The sequence below is a fragment of the Brienomyrus brachyistius genome, chromosome 7 (genome assembly GCF_023856365.1).
Source record: "Brienomyrus brachyistius isolate T26 chromosome 7, BBRACH_0.4, whole genome shotgun sequence".
Taxonomy (NCBI): domain Eukaryota; kingdom Metazoa; phylum Chordata; class Actinopteri; order Osteoglossiformes; family Mormyridae; genus Brienomyrus; species Brienomyrus brachyistius.
The window spans coordinates 13913456-13940556 of NC_064539.1; the positions used below are offsets into that span (position 1 = coordinate 13913456).

General features: G+C 38.3%; 1 protein-coding gene across 1 annotated transcript in view; it reads right to left on the bottom strand.

The window, feature by feature from the left end:
• LOC125746435 (extracellular matrix organizing protein FRAS1-like) overlaps nucleotides 1-26611 on the bottom strand; it is a 141162-nt gene extending 114551 nt beyond the window's left edge. The window contains exons 1-2 of the mRNA XM_049020384.1: nucleotides 25963-26611; nucleotides 22240-22271 (exon numbers count right to left, since the gene is read on the bottom strand). Coding sequence (XP_048876341.1) covers nucleotides 22240-22271; nucleotides 25963-26035 — 105 coding nt within the window. The 5' untranslated portion in view covers nucleotides 26036-26611. The remainder of the gene's footprint in view (nucleotides 1-22239; nucleotides 22272-25962) is intronic.
• Between the last annotated feature and the right edge of the window lie 490 nt (nucleotides 26612-27101).

The window sequence follows — 27101 nt, forward strand, 5'->3', positions numbered from 1 at the left end:
AAAGTAGGCTCACAATCTGATCCGAACAGAGAGATGTCAGGTGCCAGATAGTTCGTCCACTAAGTGAGCTGGTTTCATTTAACCACGTTTCAGCAAAGCTTAACGTAGATATATTAGAAACGTCATTGTTCTTAACAGCAGTTGCATTCTACCGATTAATGTTGCTGAGTGAGGGGCCTCTAGAGAGAAACGACCTCAGGAGTGCCAGTCAAAAGCCACGTCTCCAAAAAGAATAGTAAGGGAGCTGCCCCTGTCCCAGTATTTGCTGTATGTGGTATTCAGCTCCAAAAATGCAGTAGTATTTAATAAGAAAAGCAGCACATGAATTCCACCAGAAAAAAAATAATAAATAAGCAAATAACCATATCAGACACCAAAGCATTGAGGATGCATCACAGGGTATTATATTAATTGGCCCTGTGGTCCAAGCTAGCTTACTAAAGTGACCTACTTCAGCACAGACTCCCTGAAATCAAAGCTGAGTTTTTTTTTCTTATAGACTACTAGTACCAGTAAGTTTGAAGTAGTGGCCAAGATAGTGGTGGATGTAATCCTTGCTGATCTGGAACAGTGTCTTCTGTGAGGACTTTGGGGTTCTTGGTCACGCTAACCACAGCCATACAGTAGCTGCATCCAAATCTTTTTGCTTACTTTGACAATAGATGCAGCCAGAGAGTAGCTACTATTTAATGGAAAGGAATAAAACTCTGATTATACATCATCCAAAATGCTTATCAAGTACAGTAAATGGTTGCAGGAAGCCTGGAGCCTATTCCAGGAAACATAGGGCACAAGGTGAGGATCATATGCAATTTAGATTGGTGTTATTTTTATGTTTTCTTCAATTTTTAATTGGGATATTTAAAAGGTTAATTGAACAAAGATGCAGGGAGTCTGTGTAGTTATTTTGCATAGACTATCATAAATTTAAATTATAATTAAAAAGTAGGGTCCTACATATTTTTGATGTTCACTGATACCCTGGATTCAAGTTCAATCATTTTATTTACTAACAATTAATATGAAACAAAAAAAGTTCAGACCCTTAAAATTAAAACATTTAAACATAGGCCATAAGGAGGTGAATTCAGTGCAAAAAAATGGGAACCAATGGAAATTCTTTCAATTTGGGATGAAAAGTCATTTGAAGTACATGCATTATGTTTTGAGGCCACCTGAGCAACAGCCAGACAGAGTAACTAGTACACCCAGGGGGTCAGCCAGAATTGAAGATCAAGCAAAGATTGTCTAAAAGAGGTTGAACAAAGACTCCTGACAGCAGAAGTGCTGCCATCTCAGTTTATGGGTCAGGACAATTCACATCCCAAGTGAAATGAGACATGCTTTCAATTTAAAAGGATTATAAGGAGATAGAAAGGATAGATGTAACATGGAGATCAATACAGGAAAATTGGCACACATAGAGGATTTTTATGTTCCATTCTCCAACAACATAGAGTGGAAAAATACGGCTTTTTAATAGATGTTCCTCTGTAGACATGCTCATGTACAGTATACATGCATAGTACAATACAGCAGCCCAGAGAACATATTAAAGTAATTAGTCATTTAAAATCTGTGCATTGTGGATTATTACACGTGAATGGCATTTTATCCCCTTGAGGCATAAAATGAAGAATAAATGAGTAGCATGTTAACAAGTCTGACCACAGGGCTCAAGAGTTCCACTGTTTAGAGCCAATGAACCGGTATCTGCGAACAGTCAAACTCACCAAGACCACCATCAAACATTCAGCACAACAGGATGAAGAATAAAGCAAGCAATCAGCCATTTTCCATAGACCAGCAAGTCTCACCACATTCCCCAGAGGTGCAGCACTTTAGGACTGATTGGGTTTCACAAAAAGCTTACACAACAACAAAGGTCACATGATATGGGTCTGCAATCCCAAAGACATAAAGGCCACGTCGCATAAGGGTGAAACACTTGTGAGTTCATCCTTAAAAGTAGCTAGAGTATGAATCCTTAATTTGACATTACTTCTCTTTATGGCAACCCACTTGTATACCAAAATCTTTGCTACATGTCCTAGGGACATGGACAATCAGTCCCCCTTGTGTCCTGCCTGCTCCAGTAACAGTAACAACCAATCAAAACACTGCAGTTCAGTCCTTGTCTGATGGCTGCCCTGTCATCCATACATTCATCAAAATCCTATGTCCAAATTCAAGGGTTGCATCCTTCAAAGGCCAAAGGAAGGCATAGCCATTGTAGGCTGCATTTTTTGAAGGTCACCAGTTGTTCCTGCCTTATCAGTAGGGCTTCTATCACCTAGCCTGGAGACACACTCTGCCTTTATGCAATGAAACTTGGGATATGTTGGGCTGCAAAGAAAATCTATCAGGTGGATCCTTTGTCACTCGACAAAAGAAGGATGCATTTCTAGGTTGCATTTGCAGGAGTATTTGAATTCGAAGTGCCTCTAAACTTTTCTATAACTGATTTCTATAACTATTATTTCTTTCAGTTATGTTTAACTTCCAGCTTTTCATTAATTAAAATATTATGTAATTTATTAGTATTTACTTTATTACACTTTGCATTAGTCTAAATGGAAGGCATACATTAAGATTGTTTTTCAATGTTAATTTAATATATTTAAGTTGTTTTTTATGATTATTTTTAGTTATCTTTTTAAATCTTGCTCCTTCGTAAAGATTGCAGATAAGTGAAGCTGACTGAAAGATTACAGGAAATTAGACTGCACTGCACCTTTTTATAGTATAGGGGTTCTGGGGTTGTAGAAAATCTTTTCTTAATATTTGGATTTGTTTAGATTTTGGATTGTTTAATATTGAATTATTTGTGGATTTTTGTCACTGTCCTGTTCAATTTCTTGTAATTTGGTTTAATTACTTAATGTATTTTCCCTCCTTTGTTTTTGATTGGCCGGCCACTGTGTATATAATTCTCCACTTCCATTTTGCTGAATAGTTGCCTTGGTTTGTCAGTGCCAGCTTAAGTTTAATTTTGTAGTTTGCTTTGGTATGGGCGTATGTTTTTTTTTCTTATGTGATTTTGTATGTGATTGTTATAAAAATCCTCTTTTCTTTAAAAAACCCCTGTGTTCCTTGTGCCTCACCCACTTGATCCCTCTCTTGTTATAACCAAGGTTGACAGACCATTTCCATACCTGCCACTGTTGCATCCACAGCAAATACTTTTTCCCGGGACAACTAGACCCTCTTTTGCTAGATGAAATTTAAATACGCTGACCTTCCTTTCTGTATGAAGTGTAAATCTGCCAGATTTATCCAAACCTCTCCTTAGGCTTTTGGCATACTTTAACTGTAACTAATTGCTGCTTCTTAATCGCATCAAACTGCAAACCGAGCTGCTAGGTCAGACTGAAGACATTGTTTAGAACTTTGCATCACTTCATCATTTGTATTTTCTCTGTCTCCTTGGCTTCCAAACTCTATTTTTCTTTCATTTCATCTCTATTTTGTCATGTCATTCTCCTTTCATTTATTCTTTTCTGTCATTTTAAGATTGTTGTGGATCTTTGTTTTTAATAAGCTATATTTGCATAACAGGTGTATTGGTTCTTGGGTGAATAATAACAACAGCCCTGTAACTTTCCTTCAGAAAGTAATGTGTACTTAATATCGGTAATTATTAAAGCTGTTGAAAAATTATCATTTCCTTTTTAGACAAAACTCATTAACTCCTGTCTCATGGTGCATAAAGAAATAACATTGTAAAATTTCCCATCCTTTTACTAACCCCATTACATATACTGTTGGGCTGTGCAGCAAGAGAGGTAATTTTATATATAATAGTTATATAATTATACAAACCCCCTCATATATATATATATATTCTCATTAAGCAATACAACACTAATTATGTTAATTATAATGAATATTTCTTATAATAACATCTTATTGTCACAACATATTAAACGTCGCACTTGCATAAGAATGTTCATATTACAGAATATGTACCTACAACCATTATTGTATGTTCACCCATCTATCTGTACATATAGACGATTTAGTTGCATTATGATAAACTATAATAAATTCTTCGTAATACTGTAAAATGCCAGAGGCATGGTGCTTTTAGAGGGTCAAGCCTTGTGATCAGGGGTCAAGCCTTGCTGCTCAATTGTATCTAATTCAGAATTGTGTAAATCATGTTTGTTCTGTGTTTGTGGGCTATAGAGACTGTGAGCAATGGCTAGGTTCTTGGTTAAGCACCAGGCACTTGTCAGCAATAGTGTGTATTTGTATTTTGTCCAGCTCACTTATCCATGAATACCATGAAGGTACCTGTAAATGCATCCTGTGTTTTCTAAGCCTAAGTGAATGAGGTGCTGAGGAATATAACTGATATGTGGGTCATCATTTAAATAGATGATAGCCATAATCCCGTTCCGAAAATCTGTATCCCACAGATGGGATTGCCCTCATGAAGGACCACATTTTGCACAAAAGTAATATAATACAAAATATATTGTTCCAACACTTCCACATATATGCTACTAAATCTCTGGCTCCCTGTGTAATGGCATTATAAATTCAGCAGCTTTATTAAGCTAAAAGTGTAGGCCACAGAATATTTTTAGATTCCTTTCTTCTACAGAGCTATCATGTAGAGCATGTAAAATGACTTGCATCTGTATGATTAATAAAACATGGTTATACAGAAGAAAAAAGAAAACAGGAAGATTGGCAAAATATTGACCTAGATTTGCAGTATGGAAAAATTAACCATAGTAGGTTAGAACAAACTGAAAAATCAAGCCATGAACAATTCAAGTAGTTTTTAATGCATTCAATGTTATGCTATATTACGTCACATAATAGCAAAATGATAAAAGTATGTTCAGTATTTCATACAACCTTTTTTGCTTGTAAATCATGGTCAAACACTACTTATGGAAAGGTTAAGTACCGCTACCCCTTACCATTGTTACTCTTTGGTTTGTGAAAATCAGGAGTTATGGTATTCACCAATAAGATTTGAAGAGTGCTTGCAATTTTGTTCATGAAGGGCAGGAGTGGAAAACAGCCTTCATCAACAACTACAAGTACTTATTGATGTCATATGCACTAGTACCTGTAAATGCATCCTGTGTTTTCTAAGCCTTAGTGAATGAGGTGCTGAGGAATATAATTGATATGTAGGTCATCATTTAAATAGATGATAGCCATGTTTACTCCCCTTCAATGTAGGAGCATATACAGCATATGAGATAAGTACTTCTGGAGATTGAACAATGACACACTTTAAGTGAAAGCAGATAAATCTTAGTTTCATAAAAGTACAATTCAGTCTCTTGGATGTACTGAGTGAGCAGGGTGTTGCTATTTTAACCAAAAAAGGTAAACGCTATCACTGATCAACTTCAACCTCAAATAATATAATAATTGGAATTTAGAATACCTGACATCAGCAAAATCTTAATCCTTAATCCTATTAATCCTCTTCAACACATTTGATTATACACTGACTAGGGTTCAAAGATGGCAAAAACTCTTATATGAATGACCTGTAGTAAAGTTCAACTACAAAAAAAACCATGCTGCCTAAGTCTTGTTATTAGGGACATTATAACATGTTACCCTTGTCCTCCTACTAAGACATGTGTACTACGGGCACATTGGATTCACATTTCTTACAGTTCTGGTTATTGAGGAATCCAGCACATAAAGTGAAGTGTAGTTTGTGATCTTCTACATAAAATGTAGTCTCACCTCAGGCTACCATCCACAGTCCAGTGGACAGGCAGAGATGCCTAATTATGAGATTGCTAGATTTCTACAGCCCCACTACAGCAATTCACAACATAACTGTCACTTTTCCCCTTGAGATAAATATACTTGAAACTCACTCGTTAAGGCCTCCAGAGGACTAACCCTGCTCCAGTGTGTTCATGGGTATGTCATAGAGGGCTGTGCATCACCACAGAGCCCCTCCTTCATTTTATCGAGGCTAAAAGGTATGGTTATGCATGCGAGAGCTACCATTGAAACTGCCCTCAAAGAACTGTCCCAAGTTCGCCTGCCCTTTGAGGAGTGTCTTGTACCATCTCTTGCTTTCCCCAAATCACAGGATATCACCCACTTTTCATGTGTCATTGCTTAAGCTTGCTTTATCATTAGCCCCGTTCTCTATGTGAGGGACCAAGCAGTATGGCAACCACCACAGGAGCATTATTGACCCCCAAAATACATACAATAACAAAACTCAAGACCTTAATAACTGGGCCCATAACAGAGGTCAACAAAAAACAAACATAACTTAACATTACAAAGCAAAGTTGTAACTGGAACAAACTGACTTTCCCTATAAGGAGACATGAGAAACACATGTACTGTATAGTGGTTTGGCCGAACAAATTAACACACAAAAGGGGTCAATCAAATGAGCTCTACATGTAACTAAACAAAACAAAACGAAACCCCAGCTCCCCCCTCTTGCTGTGGCAGCACATGGTTCACTCCTGCTCCAGGGGTTGGTCTTTAATAGACCTCCGCCCTCAGCAACACCTTTATGCTGAATAGAAAAGACCCCACAACCAAAGTAACTGCAAACCAAAAGATTAATTTAGACAATCACTGCACACAACCCTACAATATGAAAATATGTACACTACACCTAACACAAAAGGCAAAACACATCAGCTAAGACCTATGAATTATTACTCTAAATTAAGCAGTTTAAATGGAAAAAGCATACAAATAATGAACTAAGGATGTGAGAATTTAAGGTCTTACTGTGTGCCTGTAGCCATCACACCCTAGATCCACAGAAGAGCCTCCACTGCTTCTGGACCCTGGATTGGTGTTTCTAATTAGAAAAAGTTATTGATTGTGTGTGGGTATCCATTTGGTATGTTAAACTTCAACCACCTTTTCTGAGTCTAATGTCATTACACCTACCTTTCCAATGTGGTACAGCTTACATTATTGAAGAATATGAACATAAAGCAAAAAGTATATTGAGCAAACATCTGATCTACTGAATGATTGAAGCAGCTGTGGAAGTACCGGAATGTTCCTCTATTTCCATCTAGCTGAGAAAGCAATATTTACCAGTTCATCTAAGAATAATACTAGCAGTTGTGTGCTTAGCTGACTACCCACAACTTCTCACTAATGAGATAATACAGGCCTCTTATCTATTCATGTTACTGCAGTGATTCAGGATGTTATATTTTGTCTGTGCATTTAAGCACAATAAATAAATGGGTCATTCATTGCAGCAACTAAATATTTCAAAGAAAACAATCATCCTTCATCCTCCAAAGAATGGTAGTTCAGAATTCATTAGATATGTGGCTTCAAAACACAGAGAGAAAATTGTAAATTTTCCATTGGAACGGCTTGGTAAATATTTAAGGTTAACATTTAACCGCATCATTTTCTGTTTAAAAGTTTGCTGTTTCCTGAAAGACACCACTCAAGGTCGGTATAAAGGCCCTCGGGAATAAATTATTTAAGAACAAAATGCTCCTCGGAATTCTTGAGTTTGTAAAATGGAGAACAAAGTTTTCTTTGGGATGTTAACGCACACTGTTACTGAACCCTAAACATTACCTGGAACGAGTTACTATACGTCAGAACCCTTCAGAAGAAGTAGGGTGAGCAGTGCTGTTAAAACTGATTTATTAGCTGCCATCTTTAAACTACAACAGAATTATAGTTATGACTAACAAAAATTGCTTGTTTCTATCCTCCAGCTATGAAAAAGTGTTTAAACTGCTAAAATATACACATAAAACCAAGGGTATTCTATGTTTCAGTAAGTTAGAGCCTTAACCAGCTCCTAGTTAATACTCATCTCTAAATATATAGAATGCAAATGGTTTCTACCAACTAATGTTCTGTCCAAAGCATATTCCCCACTGACTACTCGATGACTGCTTGGTGTGATAATGGAGAAGATAGGGGACCAAGGAATGAACCTGCACGTGAAGTTGTGTCCTTTTTTTCTTTTTTTGTGGGAGATTAATGAGTGCCAGGCCAGTGAAGCTTGCTGCCGGCCATGGGGTTTGGTCCTGCTGACTCGAGAGTAGTACGGCTGACTCCAGTGGAAAGAAATTATGAATAGTCTCCCGCTCACAGTGGGATGGGAGGCGCAAGGCAGGCAGGTATGTTTGCAGGAAGGTATCCCTCCATTATGTAAAATCCTCTGTAGTTCTACAATTATTTGCATGTATTCATTTTTTGAATATTATTATTTATTTGCAGGCATTTCTGCTATAACATGACAGATACGTTTTTTACAATTACACAGTAAAAAAACAGGGCTTATGGAAAAGGTAGGGCTGAGACAGGCCACTTAAAACCTACCCAAATCATCATCCAATGCGTTAAAAATTGATTGCACTTTATGAAAGTCTCAGCTCTTGGTGTTTTATGAAAACGCCTCATAATTTCTTGTAACCATTCATTCATTCATTCATTCATATTTATAACAATGGAACAGATTTTGGGAAAATGAGTATTATATTTTATTATATTTAGATTAATTTATTTATTTTACACTTTTGTCTAAAGAACCATATAAAAGCTAGTAAGAGTACATTACAAGCATTTGGAGTGTTTATCACTCTGTATTATCATTTTTACATGTATTTGATATGATACAAAAAAGGTAGTTGACTGTAGCTGACACAGGTCCTACGATTTTTACATGAAATAATAATATACAGTAATAATCATGGGTGTATTGATTTCTGAGTATTTTATTGGTATTTCCTTCTAAATTCGAGCTCGATTGTTTTTTTTTATATATATATATAATTGATGCAGCCACATCCGAGACATTTAGACTAGATTTCCAGTTTAAATCAGGTTTTCATTACACTACTAAAAATGAGCTTTTCCGAAACGAAACATGTGGGCTAACTGAGTATCAAGTGTATTCCTCTGAGCTCAGGCTGAGTCACTCAAGGATGTTCACACACTTGTCCTGGAGCCAGTCCTGTATTGCCCTGGCTGGGTGCTTCAGATCATTATTGTGTTAGAAGGTCACTCATCGTCGCAACCTGAAGTCCTGAGGAGATTTTATTCAGGAATCTCTTTATACTTGGGTTCATTCATTTTTCTCTTGATCCTGGCAACCCTCCCAGCTGCTGCTGAAGAAGATCCCCACAGCACGATGTCGTCACCGCTGTGCTCCCGCCAAGCAGTGCCTGCTTTCCTCCAGATGTTACATTAAAGATGCCCATCCAGATGCAATTAAAGCCAAAGAGTTCACTCAAGGTTTTATCAGACCATAGAATCTTTTTTTTCAAAGAACTTTAGGTGCCATTTGTGCCTTTTACTGAAGAATGACTTTTGCCTACTCACCCTACCAAAAGGTCCTGATTGGTGGAGTGCTTATCCTTCTGGCCTATTCTTCCATTCCGAAACGTTCTGGAGTTCAATCAGAGTGATCTTTAGGTTTTAGGATCTGATAAAGCCCTTTTGCCCTTTTGTGCTCTTTGGTTGGGTAGCCAACTGGAAGGAGACATTGATGGTTCCAAACTTCTTTCACTGAAAAATGGTGGAAGCCACTGTGTCCTTTGAAAGCTTCAAACTCACAGAAGATGAGAAGTGAGTATGTAGTCCAAAAGGCCTCTTCCCTTTGGTCGTGACTGATGTCTTATGTCGTACCTTAAATTAATGCCGACCTAAGCATGAGAATTACCAAGAATCTGTTGGAGATTGTTGAGCACTAAATAAAGCTCCTGGGGTGGGTTTGGGTCCCTTCTGCTTTAGTGGGGAAGCAATAAAAAAGGCCAATAGGATGTTGGGTTACATCTCTAGGTGTGTAGAGTTTAAGTCAAGGGAGGTGATGACACGATTATATAATTCCTTGGTTAAGACCCCACCTAGAATATTGTGTGCAGGTTTGTCACCATACCTTAAGAAGGACATTGTTACCTTGGAAAGGGTGCAACGTAGGGCAACAAGAATGATTCCTGGTCTTAGAGTAATGTCTTATGAGGAGAGGTTAGCTGAGCTGAATCTGTTTAGCCTCGAGCAATGGAGACTAAGGGGGGACATGATCCAGGTATATAAGATTCTAACAGGTCTGGATGCTGTTCAGACAAATGGCTATTTTAATATTAGTTTAAATACTAGAACTCGTGGTTATAAGTGGAAAGTAGGGAGAGAACATTTTACAATGAATTTGAAGAAGCACTTCTTTACACAGCGTGTAGTTAGAGTATGAAATAGTCTTCCTGCTAGTGTAGTGCAAGCTAAAACACTGGGTTCCTTTAAATCAGAGCTAGATAAGATTTTAACAACTCTGAGCTATTAGTTAAGTTCTCCCCAAACGAGCTTGATGGCCCAAATGGCTTCCTCTCGTTTGTAAAATTCTTATGTTCTTAAGATTTTTGGTACCCCTCCTCAGCTCTGTGCCTCAACACAATCCTGTCTCAGCAGCGTACAAATAATTAATTTGATCTTATGGTGTCAACTATTGAGCCGTATAGGCAGATATGTGTCCTTCCAACCAATTAAATGTACCATAGGTCAATTTGAATCAAGTTGCAGAAACATCTCAAGAATGATCAATGGAACACTTTATGTCCTGTGTCTTCAAATTAACTGGATTAAAAGTATGCTGGATTAGTGCTGCTGGATTAGAAGTATTCTCTTCGAGCACTTTCATGAATATCATATTTAATAATATACTATCTACTATATAGTAGATAATATACTATATATGTAGTGCTATAGTAATATAGTGCTATATATATAGTATATTATCACTATATAGAATAGAATACGTCTTTAATGTCCGTCACTTTGACAGTGACGAATTCAACACACAATACAAGGAACACTATACACAAACATATGTCAGTGCAACTAAATATAAGTAGAATATGTTATAAAATCATTCCAGTTTACTCCAAGTGAGAGATTTAATGTAAATGAATAAATTTAAAACAAAATACATAAGATACCAATATAATAAAACTAGCTGATAATTAAATTATCTAAGAAAAATAGTCTTTGTTAAGGATGGTTACAGCTGATGGAATAAATGACAGCTTGTAGCCTTTTTTCCTGACTAATGAGACTACAAGTCTCCTGCCTGATGGCAACAATTGGAATGTACAATGAAGTGGATGAGTAAAATCTTAATAGACCTGTTGTGCCTTTTTTGTCAAAATCTGTGAGTACAGGTGGGAGAGTTCCATCCATCCATCCATTTTCCAAACTGCTTATCCTACTGGGTCGCAGGGGGTCCAGAGCCTATCCCGGAAGCAATGGGCACGAGACAGGGAACAACCCAGGATGGGGGGCCATCCCATCGCAGGGCACACTCAAGCACTAATGTTGTTTATGTCCAGTGATTTTCCCGGCCTGATTGACGATTTGTGCCAATATATCCTTCTGTTTAACCGAAAGTTGCCCATACCATGACACTATGTTGAATGTCAGCACACTCTCAGTCAATGATTTGTAAATCATGGACATTGTGCGCTGGCTGGTGTTAAAACTCCTGAGCTTCCTCAGAAGAGACAGACGCTGTCTTCCTTATACACATAATCCACATGGTTTTGGAAACTTAACTGATTGTCTATCATTATCCCAAGATATTTGAATTCGGGAACTTGCTCCACTTCCTGACCCTTCATACTAACTGGCTTGAAGGTGGCCTCAGCATTCTTGTTGCCTCCCTTCTTGCTATTCACCAGCCACATCTCCTTGGTTTTGCTAACATTAAGATCCAGAAAGCTGCTGTCAAACCACGAAGCCAGGGTGTCCATGTACTGAAGGTAGGGAGAGCTGTTATATTATTGTATATAATATACACTACTCACAAAAAGTTAGGGATATTTGGCTTTCAGGTGAAATTTATGGAAAATGTAAAAAGTTCACACTACAGTGATATTATATCATGAAAGTAGGGCATTTAAGTAGAAGCTTGTAATGGTGATTTCCTCATCTCAAACAATTTATTGAAACAAAAGCCACCAACAGTGGTGAGTATACCATAACTAAAAATGTCAATGTCTCAATAACGTGTCATGTTATTACAGCTTGATGACGACGTCTCATGCTGTTCACAAGTCGACTTATTGTCTGCTGAGGCATGGCATCCCACTCCTCTTGAAGGGCGGCCCTCAGGTCATTGACGTTCTCGGGTACAGAGTTACGAGCCTCTACACGGCAACTCCGCTGATCCCATGGGGTTTCTATGGGATTCAGGTCTGGAGAAAGTGCAGGCCGCTCCATTCCAGGTACCCCAGTTTCCAGCAGCCGTTCCCTAATGATGCAACCTCGATGAGCTGGAGCATTGTCATCTATGAAGATGAAATTAGGCCTGTGTTGTTCATGCAGGAGCACAATGACTGGATTAATGATGTTATTTAGGTAGTATGGGCTTGTCACTGTACCATTCGCAAAGTATAGGGCAGCTCTGTATTGACTAGACACACCTGCCCACACTGTAACACCACCTCCACCAAAGGCTCGTCTCGCGACAACAGTGGCTGATGCATAGTGCTCTCCTTGACGTCTCCAACATGGTTGGCGGCTATCATTTCTGCTCAGCGTGAATCGACTTTCATCAGAGAACAGCTCTGAGGCTCACTGGTCCCTCGTCCAGCTTAAATGCTCCCTGGTCCATGCAAGATGATGATGCCGAAGCCTGGTAGTGTGGTCAGGTACTCTTGCAGGTCGTCTAGCACACAGACCACGCTGATGTAAACGGTTTTGAATCGTCTGACGTGACACTTGGATGCATCTCCCCTCCCTTAAATGTGCATGGAGTTGAGTGGCATTCATCTCCCGGTCCTGCAGGGCACTGTTCACAATGAAGTGGTCATCAGTGGGAGATGTGACCAAAGGACGTCCACTTCTATGCCTTTCTGTGACTCTTCCAGTCTCTCTCTATCTCTGTTGCAACTTGCTGATGGCACTCTGTGACACTCTAAGCTCAGTGGCCACTTCCATCTGAGAACATCCTGTTTGACGCCTCGCAACGGTGAGGTGCTGTTCTTCAGTTGTTAGGTGCCGTCTTGGTCTCATGATGTCAAAATGTGAACAGCATGATGAGAAGGACTGTTTAACTACCAATTCTGATTGAACCAGGAAATTTATTGGTCGATTCATGGATCAAACAACTGGTGTGAATTTTGCCGTTAAGCTCCTTGTTGGAGAACAGCAGGTTGTGTAAAAAGTACTGAAACACTGAACAGTTGGACATGTGCATTCAAACGTTTAGGGAATAATAAGTTCACCTGTAACAATAAGTTCACCTGTAAAGGTTATAGTGCATTTTAGGTTCATCCTGAAATTTCACCCGAAAGCCGAATATCCCTAACTTTTTGTGAGTAGTGTATAGAGATCGTAAAGATGCAAATTTGTGCATGGTGGAGGGATACTTTCTTATAATTCTTAAATTTTTAGTTATATTATGTATGTTCTATTTATTTGCTTGATTATTTTGCCTTCATCATTATTTATTTAATTTGTTAATTCTTCTTGTTTGGTTTAGTTTATTAGAGGAGAGAGCTGATTTTTTAAATTATTCAAAACATTTGTATAAATCTGCTTTTTCTTTTTGATCATGTTTTATTGTGTGAAGGTTTATGATAAAATTAAATGTAATCCATTTTAGAGTACAGCAGTTATGTCACAAAATATTAAGCAGTCTAAATACTTTCTGAAGGTACTATATAAGCCAGGGAGAGATTTTAATTATATGGACATCTTTCCCCTATTTACTAATTGCATATGAACCAATTTGTGTTTTGGAAACACATATAATAGTGTTGTAAATTTAATCCATTCATCTATTTATCCATAACCACTTATCCAGCAGAGGGCCGTGGTGAGCCTGGAGCTTTTCCCAGGCAGCACAAAAAAAGGAGAACTGCTGAAAGGCTGTGGACATGCGGCTGCCTCTAGCACGCGAATCTCAGTCAGCAACAAATGCAGCAAATGTCTAAATGTCCTTTTCTCATTGACCACAGCCAATGCATACTTGTTTATTCACCATATAAAAGGAATTAAAAATTTCTACATCTGAAAACAGTGTAAATGGTAAGTTAAGCATGAGCTCTTTGTGTAATATGTCTTGTTACAGTTTTATAACTTCAATTAGAATCGGAAATGTGACATAACTAGGCTTAAAAGTAATAAATCGCTTTCATTAAATTCATGACTGTCTTTTATGCACTCAGGTAGCAATGAAGGGGCCTTTCATCATCATATATATATATATATATATATATATATATATATATATATATATATATATATATATATATATATACTGTATCCACATACACACACACGCACATACTATAAATTCAAATCCTTACCCTTCATTCCACCTTCTATCCTGCAAGCTGCCCTTAGTTATCTCATGCCTCCTTCAAATGTTTTACCTGTGGTATTTAAACCTTAGAAGACGCCCGTATCTTTTTGATGAGAACATGCTCGGTCGGGGGGGGGGGGGGGGGGGGGGTTGACTGAGTCTGCAGCTCACGGTTTTCATTCCCACTGAGTTGCAACTGGTGCCGTTGCTATTTCATCACAAAATTTGAAACTGCCTCCACTATGCTGTAAAAATTACAAATAAGATACAATACACATGCCTCGGGCATTTATATAATGTCAGAACTTCAAAATGCCAACTCAACAGTTTTCATTCTTCAAAAGAATCAATTAAATTGAAAGTGATATAGATAGTGTGACAGTCAAATGTTATGCATTACTGCCTAAGGATTTCTTTTTAGTCCTGTATTAGCATTGGCGCATTATCATTCTTCTTAAAACCCAAAAGTATGATGTTCTGGTTAACCAGCCACACATTTCTCCTGCCAGTATGTTCTTTTTTGTTCATCTTCATCTTTGGCTTAGTCAGAACAGAACCTTCTGTGGTATCTTCTGTTCTTTCCTGTTTCCTTTCCTCTGTTCCCTTCCAGTGTTGTGCAATTTCAAGCAATAAGCATGTACGATGAGATGCATGTTTGCATGATCTCCCTGCATCATCTGGGATTTCTTCCAGGTACTCCAGGTTTCCCGCAAATTATCCATAGGTGTGAGTGATTTCAGTGCCCTTTGATGGGTTGGTGCCCCATCCCGGTTTATTTCCTTCCTTGAATCTGTAGCTTCTGAGATAGGCTGTGGACCCACATGACCGTATCTATATAGGACAAACGAGTACAGAAAATGGATGGATGCACAACTAACACAAAGTAAGAGTGAATGATTCAACTGAACATTAATAGGCATCTGAGGTAAGTTTGTGAAAGAAATTTATCACATTATTTTGTCTTTATCACTCAGGTTACATCATCCACATGCACATCTCAAAGGGTCTTTATATGGCCCCTTTAAATGTGTTACACCTAAGCGTGTTTTATCGTAATGAGCCTTCGTTCCAGTTTCTAGGAGGCAGCCTTTAAGGAATAGCCTTTCTGCCCCCCCCCACCCCCAAAGCACAGCAAAGTGCCTGCTCAGTGCATCCTGTCAAGCTCCTCCTCCCACTGCAGTCTCGATTACACAACGGAGGTTTAGGTTTATTGTGTGTAAGTGTGTATAAGAGGACATTGAGCACCTGCTTTTCTGCTAATAATGACATTGGCAGAATCCCTGTGCTTCATTCTGCTGATGTAATGACTCTTAATTTTATTTTAAAATAATTAAATGCCATCAAGTGACTGGCTTGTATTCCTGTGGGTAAGTGTGACTGATATTGACTACTGAAGAAATAATTAAATACAAATACCCCAATTCTAAAAATCCCAGTAATACTGAAAGTACAAATTTGGTAACTTACTTTCTACACCAAAATATAGAATGGCTGTAGTAGCTAACATATCCAACATTTTCCCAAATTAACCATCCATTTTTACACTCGCTTGTCCTATGCAGGGTTGCAGGGGCCAGAGCCATATCCAGGAAGCTAATGGCACAAGGCAGGGAATAACCCAGGGCAGAATACCAACTCATCGCTGTTTTCCCAAATTACTATTTTGTCATTTATACTCATAATCCTTTACTTAACGATTTCTTACAATTTTCAAAAACAGTTTATATAATACATGCTCAAGGTGGGATGGTGTGTGACTCTGTTAATTAGGACTCTGTACCTGAGATTGGTTCAAATCCTGTGGCTGTCGGATTTATTTCACCAAAAAACCCTTGAGCAAAACCCAAATGCTGCAGGGACACTGGCTGCCCCTGCTCTGTATTCCTCACTTTTATGTTGGACAAAAGCAGCCACTAAAACAGTAATGAAAGGGAACATAACCTGGAGTGGTGTTAGTTTGGGGAAAGGACCACAACAAAGTATAGGCTTGGATAGCAGAGTCTAGGAATTTTTACTTCTAAAAGCAAACATAAATCAGTTATATAATAATTCAGAACGCAGCGCAGGTGAACTGAGTGAACGTGCTCTTCATCTGACTTTGTTCCACTCCAATTCTCTCCTTTTTTATTTCCTATAAAAATGATCAGGACAGTCAGCAGCTCTTGACATTGTCATGCTGAAGTCCACCTCACCTACACCTAGCAATATGAAGCTGGTCCACGCTTTGCTGCTGTAAATGCCTTTACTGATCCGGAAATGCTCTCCTGTTATGCCAGGTCATGGCGAAGGACAGACGATGTACGGTAAGGATTCAGGGAAAATGGGGTTTATTGATAACAGACACAAAGAGGGCACCTGGAAAACAAAGAGACCAGGTGGCGGGGGGGGGGGGGGGGGGGGGTAATGACATCCAAGATACATGGGCAGGTAAGACACTTACAAACTGTATGCATTCACTCACGCGCACACATGCACGCGCACACACATGCACGCACACACACATGCACGCACACACACATGCACGCACACACACACGCACACACACATGCACGCACACACACACGCACACACACATGCACGCACACACACATGCACGCACACACACATGCACGCACACACACATGCACGCACACACACATGCACACACACACACACGCACACACACACGCACGCACACACACATGCACGCACACACACATGCACGCACACACACACGCACACACACATGCACGCACACATGCTAGCACAAGGCAATCTCACACCATGCAACTGAACTCAATGACCAGCCAAGGAGAGGATCATGGGCAGAGGATCAAACACCAGGAGAGACCAAGAAAGTCAATAAAAAAGTGACTAACACAGATCTACAAGAATAATAAATATCAGGTTATAAACCTGGTTGAGGCTGACCACTGACTAGCCTCACAGCCACAAGAATAAAGGGGAGTGTAACAAGCAGCCCCCCCACTCAGCCCATTAAGTCACATAGTGACCAGGAGAACAGGACAACACAGTAGGTGACAAGGACATTCATTTCTACGCCGTTCTTTATTTGAACTTTTGTCTGCCATTCTTTCACAGAGACACAGATTTCACCAGAAATAGATCTCAAATACACACTGACACTCTTTTTTGGACAACATAATAATAATAATAATAATAATAATAATAATAATAATAAAGAAGATGATGATGATGATAATGTAGGATAAAATTTAGTTCAAAGGGGGCTCATTGTCTAAACACCTGTACAAAAATTTGAATACGTAACTGGATCATGCACCATTCAGAACTGAAATTCAAATTCACTTCATAAAACTGGTTGAACGCTGGGTGAAGAATCGCAATTTGAATTTGAATATAAAGAAGTAGAATTAAAACGGAATTAAATTCACATAAATACATATACGTAGTGTAGGTGCAGCTGTAACAATACAACTTCATATCTTAATATTTCAATATGAATTAAACATAACCAACCACCTTCCCCTCCCCCAGGCCACAAACTCATGAAAATGTGCTTGCGGGCAAAAAATCTCAAAGACAATAAATATATGCCCATGGAAAAGGACTTAGAGGGCCAACATAAACTAAATGCATATGGTTAGAATAGGCTAAAATATTTACACATTTTTTCTCTTACAATCATGCAACTATAAAGTATACTTCACTTACTAACACATGCACAAGGACATCATACATACCATATCTACCATCTAAAAAGTAACTCTGGTCAATCTCAAATCTGGTCAGTCTCATCTAGAAAGAAAATCTGGTCAATCTCAACACTGTATCTCAACACTACATAATGAAACTTGCTATGTATGCAGCCATATCCTTTAAAGTGGGATGGTGAATCACCCCATATGACCAGCAATGGTAGAGAATCGTTTAACTAAACCGGAGACAGTGCTTGAGACAACGCCATCCAAGGAGACAAGTTGCTTGTCTAAATGCTGTTTTGTGGGCATACAAGAAACCCTCGGACAATCTCAGTAATAAACAATTCATAGAGAAATACAGGCTGGCCTGGGGTGAAATAATGAGTCTCCTAAGTCTGTTGCTGGATAAATTGAATAAAGGAACACACCAGAATTTTGCCCTTAGTCCATTGTGCAGCCTCTGACAGCTTTCTGTTTCCATGCTACCAGTGGATTCCTTCAGATTGTCAGTGATCCCCATGGTCTCAGCAAGGCTGCTGTGTCCAAGTGTGTGCATAGGTTGATCACATTTGTATTGCTCCACATTCCAGCAGGATTAGATGACTTGCATGATAATAAATTTGTTTTTCATGCCATTGGAGACATACTCTTCATACTCACAGTCTATTGAATCCCATCTGCACCTGTCGAAAAGGGTTTCACGACTCGGCCTAAATGTCTACATGATATACAACCATCGAGGACTTTTTACAGACATTGTGGCCAAGTGGCCTAGAAGGACACATGATGATCATATCCTGTTTAGCAGTATATCAGATGACAAAGAATGGTGTGTTTGCTGGTGGCCGGTTATTGGGTGACATCAGGCATCCTCTTAGTAAATACCCGCTCACTCCAGTGTGTATCCCCAAACCGTGGCTGAAAACAGGTATAACACCGCAGACCGAAGACAACACACTGCTGTAGAGTGCACTCTGGGCGTGTGGAAGTTGTGATTCTGGTGCCTGGAGAAGTCCATGGGAGCACTAAGATTTCCCCCTAAATGTTGAGGTGTTATGTCTGCTATGTGCTATGCTGCACAAACATTGCAGTAATTATTACAAAAATTTATTTTTGGTCACTACTGTCACGATCTAAGCCGGACGGAACGGCGATCGTGCGGGCAGGCGTGGAAGGAGCAAGCGAGCAGGCGAATACGGGGCAAAAACGGGAGTTTATTCAACGGACAGGGTGCAGGAAACATAGGACGCTAACTTACATCAATGACGGACAAGGGGAACAGGTCAGACCAGGACTTAAATACACAGAGACTAATCAAAGTAAGCGGACAAAGCTGGAGACGATCAGGGAAGCACACGTGGGTAATCAGGGGGTGTGGCACACACGAGCGGACGAGCCGGGCATGACAACTACCTCAATAAATTGTTTCAAGGCTTTTTTTGAGTGAGAAGCATACTTTATTTTCCTATGGCTGCTCGTTGTTGCATTTTGAATCCATTTGTATATATTTGACAAATAATTAGTTTAATTGGGTTAATTAGTATTGCTGTTAATTTTGTGTTTTTAAATGATTCCGTAATTAGTTTTGTTTTTTACATTTGCATGTGTCTGATGTGACAATCAGTGATGTGACAAAACATATTTCTCCATTTGAATACAGTATGTGGAATTGATGTTCCTGTTATCAGCAGTCTGTGCTTTTCCCATGTGAAGGCTGGGGAGGAAAGAACAAAGAACTACTTAAAGTTGGTTTATTAAATTTGGAATGATGACGGCTTTTGGGAAAACGCACATGTCACTTGATCTTTTACCTACATCATTCGTTATTCACAGAAATCCATCTTTATCGGGTAACGAAGCCCAGACTGGTTATCGGTGATGCAAGATCAGATCCCTTTCTTTGAGCATCTGAACAAGCTACCGGATGATTCCACTTCACAATGACTTTGATTGCAGTTGACCAGAGCAACTGTAACAGTATCAAATTTTGGGGAACTGATTTCACAGAAAAAGTCAAACCCTATGATGGTACCCAGGTGGAAGTCAGTAAACTCCTCTGTATGACCACGCATGTTTGCTGCTGCTTAGTTATATTCCCGTATCTACAACGGGTATGATTTAATTAGCCAATAATTCTAATTAATTTAACGGTCCACATACTTTTGGTCATATAGTGTACATGTATAGGACCGATCTGATGCATTAAATGTCATCTACATTTCTTCTTTAACTGCTTAAGTTAATCTAGCATCTCATCTAAGCAAATTTTTTTTTCAACAAATTATTTATAATAAACTGGTGGCTTTCAGCTAATTCCCATTTAATTAATCAGGAAGATGCTTCCATTAAACTTCAGCATAGTATATCCAAAATTTATGTAAGGTGATTTCTATGTTGTGAATCATATTTCAAATAACTGGAGCTACTGTTTCTATGCCAGCACTGAATGACAATATTTTGTAACAATGCCAGGTGACAGCTGAGGGAATGTCTGGTATGCAGCCTGTCATGCCTTCTCTACAAATGTGTAAATGATGTGGACTGATGGCAATATTCCTTTCTTCTACAGAAATAACACCTTCAAAGATTGTCAGCTGAGGCATCTAGCCTCCTATGCGCAGTGCAAAATGCCCCCCTTCGTTAATGGACCCTACAATATTATAAGGAAGCACAGATGAAAACCAGAGTATTAAATATATGTGGCATATCCATCCATCATTAAAAGGTGTTGGGGGAGAAGGGGTTTGGGCATGAGCCTATCCAAGGCAGCATAGGGCACAAGGCAGACACTCACAGTCACACAATAATTAGGAGCAAATTAGGAACTTCAATCTGCATTTCTTTGGACCAGAAGAGAAAACTAGAGTACAGGAAACCTAGTGTGGAGTATCTATGGAGTAACTGAAATGAGCATTTAATCTTTTTTCTTTTAGTACATATTAAAAATGGAATGTGACAAAGATAAAAAACTAGTACGAGAAGCAAATCTTTTCTTAGTTAAAAAAAACAAGTATAAAAACAAGGTATAGCGATTTATGTTTAAACAAAGCATTTTAAACAATCTCCCTACTGATGATTTAAAATTTCACATTTACAGCTATTTAAAATTAGTTTACCCCATTTGTGAAATTGCTGCTGTAGATAAAACGGGTAAAAGTATGTTGATTTATGAAGGCTGCCAAATAACACATTTGCAGCATTAGATTTTTCCCTCCATCAATCTACCAAATATAAGGAAATTGTGTGAACTGGGCACAGTGGATCCACATAAATAATACATTATATTCAAATGTATTTTTTACTTCATGAAAATGAAGGATAATGCATGCTACTCTCACACTAGTAATGTATACCATGAAACTCTCTTCAAATTATTGAGTAACCTTTCACTGCTGAATGGAATTGTTCTTTAATCTCATCAGTAATATTTGCTGAAGAGACAGTCCAGTATGGAACCCATCATGACTTTTCTACAAAAGTGCCAAGGACAAGGGTGAAGGGCCACAAAATCAAATTTGCTGGTGCATTCCTGAAAAGTTATGATAGCTAAAATTCGGCTCTCTCATAGACAGTTAAATGGAAATGCACTGTACACTTCGATGGACAAAGCCATGTGACACATCGCTCTATCCTTGGTTTTTTTTCTTGTAGTATTGGAGCTTTTATGTGAATGACCATATAACATAGTTCCATATGATGTAAGTTTAAGTTTGAGAAAATCAGTGACATACATGGTTATACTGACTTACTGGCTGAAACACCAACATCTTCTATCTATACAACTCTGGTTTTGTTTTTATTTAAATTTATCAAAGTCTGAAAGATCAATTACACACCAAAACCTGAAAATCTGACGGATTAATGGGCTGGAGTGTTGATCCATGAACTGCAAAATGCCCAAACGGTTACTTGAACAGAATATCTCTGAATCATCCATACATTATTACCAGTCTATAGGAAACACCTTCAGCAGGACTCCTTAGAGCACCAAGGCTCCTATGAAGAACCTCCCCCACCCTATAGGCCTATCAAACAATAAAATACACTCCAGTAATGCTCCCTTCAATCTACCCATTAAAATTTGGAAAAGTCTGCAGAGCTGCATTATTTATGAAGGGCATCTACCCACAGATACTTGAAGCAAATGATATGTCTAATGGTCAATACCGACAGAGCAGAGAATCATCAGCTACTCTGTGGTACATTATTTATGACAATTGAATCTAAAAGCTTAAAACCTGAGTAAAATTATCAGGGAAAAAATGCTCTTACCTCCAAAATGGACCCATGATAATAGCATGTTCCTGTAAAAGTATGGGGATATCATTAGTATAAACAAAAAATGGCTTAAATAGCATACTAAGGCTAAGCAGAGGACGTTATCTCATACTTATTGTTATTAATGAATTAATATTCATGGGTATTCAATTATAATTGAATATATTATGTTCAGTTTCTAAGTTCATAAACTTTTCCAACTACCAAAGTTCTTCATTTTTTAGGCCTTCTTTTATCATTTCCAATAGACAGAATGACACATTTCTAACTGAGCTGACATTACCTGCAATTTATTCTGCTTATCCCTATACAGCCATAAAATTCAAAATACAATAATTAGTACAAGGTTTGATTTTGCCTGAAGGGTTTGGATATACAGTCCCCTCCAAAAGTATTGGATTAGTGAGGCTAGTTCCTTTATTTTTGCTGTGCACTAAAAACATTGGGGTTTGACATCAAAAGATGAATACGAGACAAGAGATCAGTAATCCAGCTTTTATTTTCAGGTATTTACATCTAGATATGTTAAACAACAAGAGTATAGCACCTTTTGTTTGAACCCACCCATTTTTGAAGTGAGCAAAATTATTGGAAAATGTGATTGACAGGTTTTTTTGTTGCACATGTGTGTCTAATTATACTGATTCCTCAAACAATTAATAGCACGAAATGTCTACTGTCAGTTTCAGCTTTGGGTTTTGCCTGTGCAGACTGCATTCATAGTTAAAATGGTGTAAGCCAGTGATTCCCAACCGGGGGTACGCGTACCCCTAGTGGTACGCGAGCACATTACAGGGGGTACGTGGAAAAAATTTTTATATTTAATTTCCCTGATGATGGGTAAATATTATCAGCCATTCCATTAGCTGTGCCCTGGTATAGAAAGAAAATCTATCTGGGATGTGTTGCTTAATGAATAACAAACCCAGCTTTTATCAATGAAAAGAGCAAAAAAAGACATAAACTATTGAATCATCAACACATTTGACAAAGGGGGTACTTGTGGTATGAGAAAATCTCTCAGGGGGTACACAATTCAAAAAAGGTTGGGAAACGCTGGTGTAAGCAACATGAAGACCGGAGAGCTGTCTATGGGAGAAAAGCAAGCAATTTTGAAGGTGGGAGGAGATGGAAAATCCACCAGAGTCACTGCACGGACATTGAGCATAGCCACTACGACTATTTGGAATGTCCTGAAGGGGAAAGAAATCACTAGTGTACTGAGCAACAAACGTCAAACCGGTACACGAAGGAAAACATCAGCAGTTGATATCAGAAACATTGTGAGAACTGTAAAGAAAAACCCTAAAACAACTGTCAGAGGCATCACCAACAGCCTGCACAGGGCAGGAGTGAAGGTAACACAATCCACCGCTAACAAAAGACTTCAGGAACAAAAGTAGAGAGGCTCCCCTAGAAGATGCAAAGTTTTATGGATTAATGAGACAAAGATTAACTTTTACCAAAGTAATAAAAATGCTAAAGTGTGGAGAAAGAAAGGATCTTCTCATGATCCCAAACACATAAGCTCTTTTGTGAAACACGGTGGAGGTAATGTCATGGCTTGGGCTTGCATGGCTTTTTATGGGACATGCTCATTGATCTTCACTGATGATGTATCGCATGATGCCAGCAGGAAAAATGAACTCAGAAGTCTACAGAAACATTTTGTCTGCCAGTTTAAAGAGAGATGCAACCAAACTGAACTGGAGATCCTTCATCATGCAGCAAGACAACAACCTAAAACACACTGCCAAAACAACCAAGGAGTTCATCAGGGGAAAGACATGGAAGGTTTTAGACTGGCCAAGTGAATCTCCAGACCTAAACTCTATTAAAGTGGAGACTGAAGGGAGAAACCCCCCGAAACAAACAACTGAAAGAGGGTGCAGCAAAAGCCTGGAAAAGCATCACAAATGAAGAATGCAAATGTTTGGTGAGGTTAGTAGGTCACAGACGATGCAATTTTTGCAAGCAAAGGATTTGCATCTAAATATTAAGCACTGTTCACTTTAATCTATCTATTCCTATACTTTTGATCACCTAAAAATTTGGTGTTCCATTACAAACAAGGATAAAGTTGTTTAACATATCTAGATGTAAATACCTGAAAGTAAAAGCTGGATTACTGATCTCTTGTCTCATATTCATCTTTTGATGTCAAACCCAAATGTTTTCAGGGTACAGCAAAAATAAAGGAACTAGCCTCACTGTTCCAATACTTTTGGAAGGGACTGTATAAAAGATTCAAGGGAGTGTTCATCATTCTGGGACCAAAATATACAGACCCTTATGAAATAATTACATGTTAGATTCATTCATTAAAAATGCCAATCAAAAATTCACAATACCTTTCTCTGAACCAAAATCAAAGGAGTACATTTCTAATTAAATATAAACCTAGCTTTTATGAATTTATGTATGTGTGTTATATTTTGAATTTACAGTATCCCCACTTCCTAACACAATATAATTGCCATTCGATCTTTGGGCTCTACACTGCATGTTCTGTTACTCTTTCACTACATGTTGAATTTAACTGTAGGCAATTGAATTAATGTCTTTTATACCAGTGTTTCTCAATCTGGTCTTCTGGGAGACCAAGACAGTCCTAATTTTGGTTGCCTCCAAGGAGCAAAATCATGGACTGTCAGGCTGGAAGCTGGGAGAGAGCAAAAATGTAGACTGCCTGGGGGTCTCCGAGGACCCCGTTGAGAGACATTGTTTTATACAACACATTATAAAACAGCGTTTTAAGTTTTATGTAGTTTGTCTTTTTGCAGCTTGTCTCTTGTAAGAGTATTTCTGGTATAAGTGCAAAGCAATATGTAAAGGCAGGTAAATATTTGTATTTACCAATGAAACAGAAAACTAATGCCTTTGAGAGTTTGCTGTTTTTGCTGTATGCAGTCAATGGAAGAAGAGCATGGAGCAGTAAGTTCTTTCTTAACATAGAGAATCCATATTCAATTGACAATCATATTTTCTACTACTCTAATACTTTCTCTTATTTAAAGCAAAACAAACTGCATGTGCACGCAAGAGATAGTTCAGAGTAGCATTTACTGACTTGTACCTTAAATTTGATCTAAAAACGGGACGTTACTTTGTGGACCCAGCATTAATCTCAACAAGAGTACAGGAATTCAATATACTAAACGGCGTCCTTATAGGCATATATTGCTATATTGATGTGCAGGTATGTACAACACAATGATGCTGCAACTGCTACCACTAGGTAATACAGCATTTCAATGTGGAAGCATATTTAGTGTTGCAAATATTATAATATTTACAATGACATGAAGGAAAACACCGTGCATATGTTATGAGAACGGAATATCAGAATCTTTGGATTTATGACGATGGAAACGCATTTTAAAATTGTAGTTAGTAGACAGCATCATGACGTAAATTAATTACCTCTAAAGAAGATGTATTTATTTTAATAGCTGCAATGTTTGTATTGATCATGCATTTGCTAATTTGTCTGCAGGAGTTAATAGCAATTCTACATGAAGTCGCATTAAACCAAAATTAGGCTAATGTTGCAGGTTTTTTCAACATTCGTTGAAATTAAATGAATGATCATGTTTTAATTTATATACTTTTTAAAGCGGCGTTTTAATAAATTGACTCTTAACTACAGACCCTCCATTTGTTGTTAAGAGAAAATCCATGATAAAACTGAACAGATAGTTTAGTGACAATACTAACCAGCAGTATCTCGGAGATAGATGAAAATTCCAACCGCAGCAATAAAAATAATCCGTGAATTTCCAAAGCCCATGCTTTCCACAGGGAATAAAAAAACCGACTGAGGAGAAAAATATATAATTCTAGAGCAAAGTTAAATTGAAATTAATCTCAGGCATATTGAACACCATTGCCCAAAAAATTAACATACCGTTCATTTTAGGATATTTGTAAATATTGTAAACTTCAGAACTATTGTGTTGGAATTAGGCTACGAGCAGCGTCCACCGAGCAAAAAGGATGCTCTCTCGAATCAAGTCATTTGTGATCTACAGCGCAACTTCCATGCTGAAAAAAATTGCGTTTTTCCAAGTCAAAGACAACGTCAATGTTTAAATTTGTTATATTAGTCCTAAATATATTGCAGCTGAAATATTTTCAAGGAATACAGTTCATTTCACTGCTGGCGTCGTGGTCAGTCGGCTTGTTCTTCGATCTATAACAAACAGAAGCTATTGATGCGACGCACTACCCATTGGACTTAGGGAGATCGCAGTTTTAAGTTTTCATCATACTAGTTTGTTTTAAGTGAAAATACCGGAGACTATGAAACAACTCGTACTTCCCTTGTACCGCAAATCACGACTGGACGGATTTAGCTGCTCTGTACCTAGACGCCTCCTGCGTGTTCCTTAAAGCTGTCCAGTTTCAATTTCGGGGAAATAGGAATCACAGAACACCGAAGGAGACGTTGGTATAAAACAAGATACATGAACAGGGAATATTGCTGACACAACGACAATAGCCATCAGATACACTAGGAATAGAATAACAAAAATGCATTTTTATTTATTTTTTTCGGTTTTCTTCCGTCAAACTGTCTTTGCTTCTCACTAACCATCTCTCGCCAATGTCATTTTAAACGCAATGTTGCAATACGCACAAGTAAGATCTACACTCTTCATTCTTTGAAAAGTGTCATTATGTCTCATTATGATTTTATTCATATCATTTTCTATATAATGCTTTGTAATCCTGGTACGAATCAAAAGAAACAGTATTGACCTGCAGCCTCTAACAGTAGTTCATAGATCAGCAACAGGCCTGTCTTTGCCCTCTAAGGAGATACCAAGAAACCAATATGATGAAAGCCATCAGAA